Genomic DNA, 13,855 nt, shown 5'->3' with positions numbered 1-13,855 from the left:
CTTGGGCTAAAAAGATAAATAACAAACATTTGTCTGATGTCAGAATTCTGTGTGACTTCATGATTTTGTCTGGAGCTACTGTAAGACATACAGTAAATGCAAACATACACCTCTTGATGTTTTAGATTTATCAGATATATAAATATTGAACTTTGTTATCATTCTTTTAAAAGATCTCTTTGTCTTTCCTATATCATAATCTGAGTGCTCATCCCTGATTTGATAGCAGTGAACTTCTGTCCTTTTTTTTTTCTTCACTACCGGCATGTTGGAGTTCACTGCCCAGCCCAACAGGTGGCCAACCCATTGTTATTTTCTCTTTGACTCCACCATACAGGATATTATCATCATCAATTTCTATCTGCTTAGCTCATCTCCTCCTCAATAGCATCATAATCCTAAAAATAATTCCTGAATGATAATGCATGAAATAATAACTTTTTAACTGGTATTCCTGATGATATGAACAGTCATCAGATTACAAGAGCTAAAAATATAATTGCAACGAGCATATTATTTATCTCTTTTTTTACTCTCCATTAATACCTTTCTATACAGTTTTGACCGTAATACATTAACATATCTCACTGACTGATTGATACCTATGCTGATGTCATCATAATACGTTGTTGTCACACTACTTTTCAACCCATCTGCTTTTTTGCTTTGCTGTTGATCAGGTGTTGTTTTCATTCAGGAAACTGATGGTGCCATGTACGTGCTATGGATTCTCCAATCACTTTAATCACCACTAAAGTTTCACATACTATTGATAATTACTCTAATAAAAAGTTGTTTATGCACACAGGAGTCAAGGTCTGCAGAATAGAATGTTGGATATGATAAACAGTCCACAAACACTAAGTTTGAAGTCTGGAAACTCAATGTATTTGATGGGTTCTTTCTTTAGTCCAATCTGCTGCAGCCATATATATATATATATATAAATCATAATTCAATACTTGTGATATAGTTCCTTTCAATGGTGTGTTGTTCTTTGACTACTTCTTCTAAGTCTGCAAAAGATAGACACCATAACTGTATCAATGAACAGAAAATAAACATAACATCCATCATTATATTTGACTTCTAACAGTCCAATTATTCATAGAAATATGCCATTCTTTGACTTACCTATGTCCCGATTCATGAGCAACTGTAAACGCTAATCCCAGTCCTGTATCTTCATTAATAGTACAGCTCCGGTATTTACTGCACATTCCACCAATAGGTGCAAAGCCTGAAATGAGATATCAAAAAGAGGAAGAAAAACAATTTCAATTATATGTTAAGAAAATGGAACAAAGAAAAAGCAAGAGCACATAGGGACATAACCTTCCCTCTGTTTGTCCTTATATTTCCAGAATACACAACACAATTAAGATCCACCACTGGTATGGTAACCTCTTTTAACTTGTTGTCTACTGAATTCTCTCATTTTCAAAGGCTTCCAGTGGGCAAAGAGTTAAATGTGGCTAAGTGTATACACAAGAGACATATACAGTTACTTTGCTAGTATAAACAAAACCAACCACCCACATAGTATATACTAAGTCAATTTGTTGAGTCTTTGGCAACACTGTTCATAAATCTTAGAGTAATGAAGTAGTATATATGTATAGAGTAAGTCTACATCAGCAGTAGATCACTAGGACAGACCATTGGGTGCTATACTCCAAACACTTGGACAGTCAAACAAACCTTGACTTCTAAATAACCAGTATCATGTATTTGGACTTGTGTTGATTTTAGGACTGGAATTTCACCTCAAATACGAGTGCAAGTGACCCCATGTATGTATACATCAGGAGACTAATTGCCCATTATCACTTTCATTTCTTGTTGCTTATTGACACTTTGTGCTTGTGTCAGACAATTTTTTTTTAAATTAATGACTATGCATTGCATGATTATTCATTCTATCACGATCTTTACCTAGTGTATCACAGGGTTCATTTTTCCAGGAGCATATATCATTTCCGGTCAGCAGTATTGAGTGGTCATGATGGGTGCCATTGGGTGTGGTCAAGGTGGACTGCCACTGGCAGAAGCTGTTCAATGACCGGTCAGCATGGTGGGAGATGGTCAAGCCAGGCTGGAATTTAAAAAAAAAACAAGAGAAATATATGTTATGACATTTTTGAATCTCTATCTCTGACTCATATACAAGTATTTTTCAAGATCACAAAGTAAATCATTGAAATTGTCTTTCTCTCAATTCACTTTGCTTTAAATGGGAACCACAGAGGCAATAAAAAGCATGATTATCAAGAAAAAGTAATGTGCATGTAAAGACTAAGCCAACAATTATTCATATTTCTTTTGTATTGCATTTCCAAAGTACATATGTGCTTTTCTCTTCAACATACACATTCAGTTAAGAATTCATATATGTAGGTCGATATTTCATGATAATCATGTTTGATCAAAGGGAAAGTAAAACTCAAAGAGAAAACATATCAGTTGCAAACATACAAAGTACCCCAAAATATCAAATCCATTCTAGGTTACTGAATAAATGTTAGTAAACATAATAACAAGCCTAGACAAATTGAACAGGTGCTTCTTCCCCGAGTCAGATTTTATCAGATTTCCATAGGAAAGCAAAAAGCTCTGCAAGTTTCTATCGTTTTAGCAACAAGAAACCTTGAGCACATTAGAAGTTCTTTCCTGGACAGCCACTGTGGATGTGCATGTGTTTTCAATCTGCCGCAAACATTTCTCCAGCATACTGCTGCACATCAAGGCCTAAGAGCCAGAAAGACATTAACCCATCTCTTTATATTTACAGTTAACTCCCTTCTGGCTCTGACCAAATAAAAAAAAAGGTTCATCCTACGATTAAAAGCCTAATACAAGAATGAAGATGTCAATGATCTTACATAATAATTGTATTACTAGAACATCGTTTAGCCTTTTGTGAAGAATACTGAGATCAAATGGGCAGGGTGGAATGGTTTATAACAAATGCAACCCTACATGACTGGGTCAGGTGTCTTTTATAGACTACTGTAAAATTGTGATACATCTCCCTTTACCAAGCAACACTTTTTAAAAAACATTTTAATTGGTGGGGCTGGGTGGGGGCATCATAAAAATGACCTTCTTCTGAAGGGTTGATGAAGAAAAGGTTCCTTATTCCAAACTTCAGTACAAACATGTGTGTCAAAGTAAAACACCCAAAGAAAGGGAGTAAATTAGAATGCTTTTATTTACAAAACGAGGTAACACATCTTACTCTGTGATGAGGCACAAACCATTAACACCAATACAGCATCATCTTGAAGCTCTGGAAGCTCTCATGTCTTCCAGACATCAACACTTTCTCTTGTTTAACCCCTTGCCTGCGGGAACCGGGTGGCCCCTGTAATAAGCCTATGGGACTTTGACAATGCAGTGGTCATTGGGTTAATGGAATACCTAGGTACATGAACTTGAATGTTCTAAATGGACCAATTAAGGGCTGGAGCATATCATCTCATAATGCATTCTGTGTTTACTTCTCTCTGAAGGCTAGGGCAACCAGCCAGCCAGCCTGTAAATCTTGGGACAGCTAGCTCTCACCTACATGTATGTCTGATGCGGTTTCAGTATCTTGTCATCGAGGGTGACTCATCTTTGTTCATCCATGGTTCTTTTCTTTTCTTTTTCTTCTCACTTTCACAACAGCACCTCAAACCTCAATTCCCTCTCATATTCAAAGGGATAACAACACCCCCAAAAGACAGAGATTTTTTTTCAAGAGGAAGACAGTCCTGAAGACTTTCAACTAATCCACTCAACTAATCCACCCAGCACATTGCCTACTGATTTGTTTAACTCTATCTAACACTCTTTATAAATCTGAACATATATTAGCTTCCATGAGATACTGAGAAGCCCCAAAGTGGATTTCTTTTCATATGTCTTTGCAATTACGTTGAGAGGAGGAGGGGGTAGTAGAAGATAGTCTAGCACATCACCTATTGAAATGTGTAATCCATTACGTAACCCAAACGTAATTTTCTTAGTCAGTAGGCCGAGAAATTGAAATGGCCATTGAGGGGATTTCTTGAAGTCTTCACAATTGTGTTAAAAAGAGTGAAGGGATAGGAGAAGGGGGTAGAAGAAGAAAAGAAGAAGATAGTCTAGTACATTGCCTATTGAAAAGCGTAATCTTACGATTGCGTTTTTTTTAGAATCAGAACATAATTCTTATATGCAAAGCAAGAAGATTTGAAATGGTCTTAGTGTGGATTTCTTGGAGAACATCTTTGCAATCGTGTTTGGGAGAAAGAGTCGATGGAATTTAGCACACCTTCTATTCAAATCCCATATTGAATGTGTGATCCTTACCATCACTTCTTGTACACTGAAAACCTAATTTCAATTGGCGGTTTAATGAGATTTTGAAATGGTCATAAAGTGGATTTCTTGTCAAACACATTTGCAATTGTACTGAGATTAGGGAGGGGGAAGAAGATGGATTTGGAATGAAAAGGGGAAAGCTTAGTAGAGAGAGAGAGAGAGAGATAAAACTGTTCTTCTAAACTCTCTCTAAAAACTAACAACACAGAAAATTTATTCACTTTCATATACCTTAGTTGCACCACAAAACCTGACCGATATTTTGCCATAGACATAATGTAATATTTTTTGTGTGGTTTGGTTTGGTGTTGGTCTGGTGACAAAATGACAATTGTTGAAACTTGAAAAATACTTCTCAGAATTTGAATTATTCTCTCTTGGAAAAGCACACGCTATTTCCCTCCTTTCACCTGGTGTACACGCATCAAAAATGTTATATGTCTGACCACAGCATATTAGACTTCTACCCCTGTGGGTGCTGTCCCCTTTTTGTATGGTGTATCACCACAAGTTGCTCCTAATAGCAAGTAGGAATTCCTGGTGCGTTTAACATCAAAGAGCAATGTCATCTGTCATCACAGTCCTATGCTAATCAAAAATTCATCCTCAATAATATTCTGGTTTAAGTGAGTAATATACTCAACATATATTGCATAATCAAAATTTGCTCAGGTGATGACTGAATCAATTATACTTTTCACTTGAGGCTACATTGATTCCCCCTCCTTCCTCTCAATCGGAAGATATTGTAAATCTGTTTTAATATCTACTTAGATGACATATCTTTCCTTCAGGTGACTCTCTTGAGGAAATCTCTAGGCAATCCTGAGGCCATGCAATGATGGCCTTTGGTTCCTGGGGGCATCCCTGTTCGCTCCTGTCAGCCTCACCTGCAGCAGCCAGGGCTACATGGCATCATCACCCCGCATTCTGCTTCCTACCATGGACATTCTCCAATCAAAGACACATTCACAATACCCTGGAAACCAGCATCGCTCAGTCCTCACCCACTCACTCTGTCACGGCCAATTTGCTGGCCGAGCTGTCGCTTCCAGGCCTTTCTTAAATACCACAACTTTTTTAAAGCCCTATACTGCACTACTTATAACTATTTGCGCCCTCTATATAGCAATCAATGCCTAATCGGTGCCTGTTTGTCCCCCATAATCCCCTTTTTCTTTTGTTAACTGAGAGCTGATTTGATGAGATAACCACCTGTCAGTGACCTTGCAGGAAGGTCTAATCCCCCTGGCCAAACTAGTACAGACGCGTTTTAATGTACATAGTATAGAAGCTTGACTGTATGTGTTCCCCATGGTAGCTGCAAAAAGATTAGCTCAACTCTCTCTCTCTCTCTCTCTCTTATTATCAAGAAACTGTACATGTAATGGAAACCTTAAACCTGGGTTTCCTATTTGCCTTTGAATTTCATCATGTTTATCTCAAAATCTACTCTTTTTTTTTTTAAATGCCATACTCAATTTAGAGACCATTGCCATGTGTCATTCTTGTTCCATCTCCAGGCCAACGGAGGCCAAGAGAATTGGTCGTATATTGCAATTATACACAATGTGAAGAGATACAAATCTTTACTTCTTCAGGACTCATTTAGTTCAATATAAAATCACAGCATTGACAAAGACAGCTGCGTGACCAGATACCCTACAACAATGTCCTCAAAGTCCCCCTCCCCCATTATGATGATAACTACATAAAACTATTAACGCCAAGGAAGAGAAAAACTTTGTGAAAGGTTAGAGTCAACACACTATTTACTTCAAATAAAGCTGATAAAAAAATTGATTCAAATAAAGTCGATAAAGGTTGATTTATTGGTCATATGGCCCAACTCCAAACCCTGAGTTTTTGTCTGGTTGAAAATGTAATAGATTAGACGGATGATTCAATTTGTTTGCTGTGGCTTAGGACATACTGGTGTCGATTGTGTCTGCCGTAACCCAGACGATAGAATCATCTGTCATCCATCGCTCAGGGTGGGACCAGTGGAGTTGACGGGAGAGGTGGCTGGATGACATTCCAATATTCCATACAAACGAAGCTTTTCATGTGATGCTGCAACACCTGCAATCTCATTATCATTGACTGCCCCTCCCATATTCTCACCTTACCCCTCTTCTCTTTCTTTCATCCATCTCCTACGTTTTCTCTCATATTGCTGGTGTCTTGCCATGCCTCTCCTATTTTCACTTTGCCCCTGTTATCTCTTTCTTAACCCCCCCCCCCCTCCCTACCTTCCATTTTTCACAACTGGTATCTCTTCATGCCCCTCCTATTCTACTTTTGTCTCTTCCTTTCATCCATCTCCTTCTTTTTCTCACATCAGCAGTTTCCCCCTCCCCCCTCCTATTCTCACTTTGCCCCTTTCATCTCCTTCTTCTGGGGGGTGTTTCACAAAGACCCTAATTTGAACTTATCTCTAAGTTGGACTTAACAATTATGGAAAGCCATTAGCATCCTTAAAAATAATTTGTAAAAGTTATTTTAAAAGGCATCAAATGTTGATTCAAATCATTCATATTTTCTATTATCAAGAGAGATTTCATGTTCTTGATGTGGAATTTATGAAAAGTATAAAATACTTGAATCTTTGCTTTTGAATATATTTCAAAATAAGGCTACAAATGGCTCTCCATAATTTTTAAGTCCAACTTAGAGATAAGTTCAACTTAGGATCTTTGTGAAACACCCCCCTGGTCTCCTACCTTCCTATCTCCAAGTTTGTATACTTGTCTCCTGAACTTGTTCCATCAAACTATATTCTGACCTCTCTTTACCAGACAATACTTTTGTAAATCATCTGTTTGGATCCAGAAGGGCATTTCCTCTGTGTTACCGTAAACTATGATAGTTAACACCGTTCTGGCTCCTAACAGACCAAATATTCTTTACAAATGTATTATAATCCAGATCAATATACACTGGCTGCATACCCATCTCATTTTGACAATGAAGTATACTGAAATGTAGCTAATGATAAATAATATTAACTGACCTGACCAGGGTATTGCAATGAGAGTAAGTGTAACTAATTGCTCTGCAATTAGCCATATGATGATATTTGAAAAGACCTTTTTTGTAGGATGGAACACAAAAATATTTCCATTCACCTTTCAGCCAGAAAGTGATTTCATATTGCCACTGACCTGGACAAGGGTTCACTATCCGATAGGTCGTTAATAAATAGAAAGCCATATTTTCTCCTGCTAATTTGAACAATGCAATTCATGCTGTCAGATATGCCCTATGAAAAATGTTTACAAGATTTATGGATTAGTAGTACTGTGAAAAGGTTGCCAAATTACCCATTCAAACTTTGGAGAGGTTCTCCTTTAATAAAACCATATGGGGGTGGTGGAGGCATATCGTTGCTTATCTGAAAATGAATTCTCTCTGCATTTATCAAGCTTAAATATCTGGCTTTTGTTGCCTTTTGTAATAAGGAAAGAAAAGGACTATGAGGCAACATACCCTCCCAGAGGCTCTAAAAGGGTACAAATTTGTCCCCATCAATCAAAAAGTAATTCTTTGTAAAAATATTTATTTTTTATCTTAGATTTACATCTTTGGAGTGGGAAGATTTTCCCATTGGAATTTTTTTTTTGTATTTTTTATTTGTGATATATTTCAAATATGTTTCAGTCAATGAATGCAACTTATCAATGTTTAAATGGTTGGAATTTTAGGCATTCTGTAACAGCAATCACAATAGCATATGAAACTAGATTTTCAATGGAAAATGTAGCTACATCTTCCATGTTTAACTGTTAAAAGACTGCTTTTTCACTGAAAATTCAAAAATCTCTAAGGATATAAAATTGTGGAGCCTAAACAAACTGATTTATCCTCTGAATACCAATCATCTAATACATCCTATTCTGCAATAACTTTCGTCACATTATATCAAAGATGCAAAAGTGATAATTCCATCTGTCGACACATAATTCACATTGACATCACATTAGTTCTTGAATAATACATTTGAAACAAACAAAAGTGAAAGAGAATAGTTCACACATTCCCCCAAAGTAATATAGACGTTACATGCTATTGCTATTTCGTGGGAAGTATGATAGGGGTAGCGGACCGGAAGGATATCAAATTTTCTCAAATTTGAAAAAGACATACTCCAAAAATAAACCACATGGTCGCCTTAATGCTAGGTCCCACATGAAATGAGCAAACAATGGGGTTTAAAATTGAAATATCCAAAATAATGACATCAGGCGTTTACTCACATTTCCTTTTCTGTCACTGTGTGTACATTTTTGAAAATACGTCTCTACTGCTGTTTTTGTTGTTTGAACCAATCTGAACGAGCGCATTGAAACATGTTACTCAAGCAAACACATGGTACGTTAATTGATACAATAACCGGCTGTCAAAAATCTGATGTGTCGTGCAATCCTGGAAATCCATTGAGATCCAGCTAATGTATTGGATGTGCTTGTGTGGGCTTAGTTTTTGTTATCCTTTGGACTGCCCACTGTAAAGCTACTATTTGGCAAAACATTGAACACCAGAAACTTTTGTGCGTATGAAACTTTGAAGAATTTTGCGAGTAGTTCAATTCATGAAACGTTCATGTCCCTAAACTTGATAGCTTAAAGTGTGATTTATTATAATAATAATGAATACTTTTACAGCATCACGGTGCTCAATCAATTAAGTCACTCAATGATCAAACTGGCCCTAGCTGGGATGCCAATTTCAGCACTCACAGCATTCAAGGATTCCTGTCTTACCAGGTACTAATATGACACCTGGGTGGAGAGTGGCAAATAAAGATCCAGCCAAAGGTCATTAGTGCTGTGCTGAGGCTTGAACCAACGACCTTCACATCTCAAGTCAAGTGTTTGAACAAACCGACATGGCTTCACTTGACTTAAAACAGGCAGCCCAAAATTCAAAGAGGAACAATCTAAATCTTATGAGGGGAAAGTACCTTCTTCGTGAGAGGTGTTCAAGGGCTAAGATTGCAGAACCACCCTCATTGCTAATATTCCCCACTCCAAACAGATGAATGGACCATCTTGTTCCTGACCTTCAACTAACCTCAAGGGCATTGATGAGAATACCGTGCTACCTGCATGTATGTATACACAGCCTAGGAAAGCATTCAAGACATGTTGGTGTGCGATACCATACCACAGAAGTGCGTCATAGAACAACCAATTATGGCAAAAACACATTTTTTATCCTCTACAATGATTTGAGAAGCCAAGAACCAAATGGGAGGAAAACATTTAGACCTGGAGAGGAATATCACTGGAAGAGTGCACTAGAATGTTAGAGAACAGAGATGTGTTGAAAAATGTTGCAATCAACCTTTTAGCTGGGAGAATTAGGTACCAGGATAAATAACTCATAATTTGTTTATAAATGTTGATTGTAATAAATGAATATACTTTCAACTGATCTGTCTGTAGTTGACATGAATAGTAGGAGGATTGAGATACGTGTATAACTTGTTGTGCATTTATTGTATGTCATTTATTCTGTAGTCACTTTTAGAACTACAGTCTCGGGTCAAATTATGATCCACCTACACAGTCTTCTTTCAAAATACCAAAGAACTTCCATAAGCCCCAAGAAAAAAGTTCTTGGAATTTCTTTCTCATGTTGTTTTGAAAAATACCACAAAGATTTTGGTTTAAAGATGTGACCCTCAAATAGCTTCTTAAATGAGGGTGAACTGTTTTGCAAATTACAACCTTTCAACATTTTTCTTCGAAACTTCTAGTGATATTATCTTTATCATGAGTACAATAACGACTGTTTGGAGCCATAGGGCAATTATGTTGTGCAGAGTTAACACCCCTGTGACTCCAAACAGATGATGTACAAAGAGACTGATGACCATTAAACCAGTCAAACTATCACATTGCCTTGAGCAATCAGGAACATTTTGGACAAATTAGAATGATACAAGCCTTTCAGTTCTTCTTGGAGCCCTGAGAGGCAAATTCAATTGAACGAGTTGATAGATCCCCAAATAAGAGACCCCAATTGCTTTGAAAAGCTAACAAGGGTGATGGTATCTCTGAAGAGCAAGAAGGATGTTACCTCTTTATTACAGTATATGAGTTAACACCCTTCTGGCTCTCAGCAGAGGGTAAGCTGTTATAGATACAGCCATGTTGGAATGAAACTGAAACTAACAGCATCAGAGGCAGGTGGGTTAAAGTGTAGAGAAATTCAATTACATTTGATTTACCAAATGTACCTGTATATCGTTAAGAGAAGAGAGCATACAATTGGCCTTCAAATACTCTCGCTGCATGAAAGTCTGAAAGAAACATCATGTTCAAGGACTTGTGTTTAACATATGTATCAAGAACTGATATAGTGTACAAAATGAAGGCAAATGTGATGTCCTAAAATTCAGAGGAATGTTTACTTAATTTGTTAGGGATCTGAGTTAGATCCTGCATGGAACCAGAGTTGTGCTTCAATATTCCTCCTGTAAATATAAGGCACAACAAACTTATTTGTTCCAAGTCTAATTGGTTATACAAATGAGCATTTGAGGGTAGGTCTAGATAGCTTATATTATGGAACACTTTTAAAAGTTTTCAGTCCAACTAGTCCTCGTGTCACATTGCTTCTACATCCTATTGAAGTCTTACAGGGCTGTACTTCCAATCCAATGTAGTTCCAATCAGATGTAGGACCAATCCTGCATAGGACCAGAGGCAAGACCAATGGCACATAGGACCAGAGGCAAGACCGAGGTACACATAGGACCAGAAACACACAGGACCAATCCTTCATAGAACCATAGAGAATGAACTTGAACTCACCTGATCATCTTCCAGGAGCATTAGACTCACAAGCATCATGTTGATGGTGTGACCAAGAGATGAATCACGAAATAATTTTGCAACCTGGACATGGGAAAAAGAAAAAAAAACTTTGGTGTTTATGACAACAACAAAAAAATTTTAACTCGTAACTTTGAGAGGTAATAATGTTCAATTTTAAACAATTTTCATATTGTAAAAGGATAGTTTTCAAAGGATGGTTTATACATAAAGGATGTTACAGACATTGAAAGCTTTCATGTCATGTAAAACATGTGATTTTAGGGAAAACCTTTTTCTTCTTCTTCTTTAAAGTGAATTATGTATCACCAATTTTAAAAAGAAAACGGCCGGAAGCCAAGTGCCAGCTTCATCAAGACACCTCTTCATTACCAATCATCCACAACAAACTATGATCGGACTTGATGTCGAATATCAACTTCTTGTGTCTTAAATTGGAAGTTTTTTTAGAATTTAAATGCAGCCCATAAACATTATCAGGAATGTGTTTTTGTCATCAGCCAAGTTGAAAAGCACTTTTTAAATACATTTATTTATGATTTCATCTCCCTATTAAGTCTTGATCCATTAAAACCCAGAAATGCTGGCAATCTGGCTCTCAAAATTAGCAACAGGTTTCACCTAATCTCTCAAACTATCTGGGGAGAGGCCAATTGTTGAAAACAAACAAGCTCAACAGAGAAATAAAAATCAATTTTCATCTCACTGCACGTGTAATAAATCTACTTCCACTTAAGTCTCCATTTCATACTCGGAAGAACCGGCATATTGGTCCAATTCCGTGTTTAGAAACAAACAATATCCTACCAAATCCTTTTGATTTATACTTCAAGAATACAAAAACAGGACACACACTGCGGAATAAATATTAAGAAACTGCCCATTCAATTTCCTTTCTCTTGATCATAACCTAGTAATTCGTATCAGATTAGCTACAATCAATTCAGCATGTTGAAGGAGTGGATTTTCCAATATTGCAGTCATTCAACATCCACTTAATTGACAACTGCCCGCTTTCCGCTTTCCGGAGCGAGCGAGCGCTAAAAGTTTTTACCACTGGTCAATAAAGAAGCTAAAAACTTCTGCATTCCATTCTAAAAAAAAAGTGCTATTGTTGACCATGAATAAGTGAATGAAATAGAAATATGTCAGCGTTGTTGCTTTGCTGGGTTGAATTAATTCATCTTTGTCCATGCTCAAATTTGTTGAGTGGTATAAGTTGGACAAATGATTTGATGAAAGCTGCTCGAGGAAGCAGTTGACAGCCAATATTGCAAATGAAAGAAATTGATTTGGTGGGCTGTAAAGAAGCGATCACTGACAACCTTGAATTTACTTTCAAGGACTTTTATCAATTGTCGCCAATTTGTTGAACAATTATTGCATCTACTACTACACATCAAATAACTTCAAATTGATAACTTATCCAATATCTTGTTAATTCTCTTACGGGGGATTTCTTTCAATTTCTAATTAAGATCTTCAACAGATTTCCAAATACAATAACTTTGAAATGGGCCATTTGTAATATCACCATTTGTTAAATTACACCTTGAACACTTGTATACTCCTAAGCTTTGCACCGTTTTTCTAAATCCCTAACCCCATAAACCAATCCCATCAATAGTCAATGAAAACTAAATGGCTCGATAGAAATTACCTCAGGTACTAAAAAGGCATAACTAAAGTAAAATGCAAAGAATTACTCATTACATCAAAGAATGCCGATATTAGCACTTCCCCCCATCCCCTTCCCCACATAATCATTCTAAATTTGCAACTAGATCAATTGAGCACTTCTACTCAATGTCTACACGGGAAACCCATTTCATAAAACAATTTAAAACAAGAATACCGAGGTACTTTTGCCCTGAATACACACAAATTTCATGAGAGGTGAAATATTTCTTTTTTATCCAATTTGACAGTTGTTGAATTCCCATTCTTCCTCCCTAATATTCCTAATCCTCTCACAATAGCAGCTTCAATTGTGCCCTAATGCATATGAAAATTTATCAATACAAGAAAAATGACACATCACAGGAGAAGAAGAAAAAATCACAGTTGCTCTCGGGGTTATTTACCCTTCTCTCATCAAAGGAGAGTGTGGGGGAAAGAAACTAGAACTTTGGTCCATTTACATTGCAGAAAAAACAATTTGAAAAACCATCAATTTTTATTTATTTTGGAACTACCAGCACTACTGGAGAAACCCATACAAATTGTCCATGTTTGCTTATTCTGTCTTTGTTTTATGTTTTGTTTTTAATGATTTTTTGTGTGTGTGAGTTGTGCCCGTGAGTGAGTGTGCATTCGTTAGCACAGAAGTGAGGAGAGTCGCGTGACCAAAAGGCGGAATAGTTAATCGGTGTTTAGAGAGTGAGCATGTACACTGGTTAAAAAAAGACATTGAATTTTCAGCCGACATTAAAAAACAACATAATTTCAGAGGTGGGTCTTTTTCGATTTAGATATTTCATCATGTTTAGGGGCAGTTGCCTAGCAACTTCAAACAAAATTCCGGAAAATTGAAAAAAAAAACGTACAGTTTTAGCATGCAGTGTAAATGCAGCTCTTGTCAATATAAGATTCATAACAGAAATGCCCTTGATCAAAAGTTCACAGCATTTACGCCAATGAGATCATTGGATGGAAACTAGGCCACT

At 36.8% G+C, this 13,855-nt stretch overlaps 1 protein-coding gene across 1 annotated transcript in view; it reads right to left on the bottom strand.

Annotated features, from left to right (window-relative positions):
- The window catches only part of LOC574964 (A disintegrin and metalloproteinase with thrombospondin motifs 18), a 92,964-nt gene that overhangs the window by 49,812 nt on the left and 29,297 nt on the right, over window positions 1-13,855 (bottom strand). Inside the window, exons 3-5 of the mRNA XM_011678605.2 lie at window positions 11,169-11,252; window positions 1,936-2,095; window positions 1,135-1,240 (exon numbers count right to left, since the gene is read on the bottom strand). Coding sequence (XP_011676907.2) covers window positions 1,135-1,240; window positions 1,936-2,095; window positions 11,169-11,252 — 350 coding nt within the window. The remainder of the gene's footprint in view (window positions 1-1,134; window positions 1,241-1,935; window positions 2,096-11,168; window positions 11,253-13,855) is intronic.

This window comes from Strongylocentrotus purpuratus, unplaced genomic scaffold (genome assembly GCF_000002235.5).
Source record: "Strongylocentrotus purpuratus isolate Spur 01 unplaced genomic scaffold, Spur_5.0 spur5_scaffold_8, whole genome shotgun sequence".
In the NCBI taxonomy this organism is placed as follows: Eukaryota; Metazoa; Echinodermata; class Echinoidea; order Camarodonta; family Strongylocentrotidae; genus Strongylocentrotus; species Strongylocentrotus purpuratus.
The sequence above is the reverse complement of the archived record's forward strand: the minus strand, read 5'-3'. Positions and strand labels throughout refer to the sequence as shown.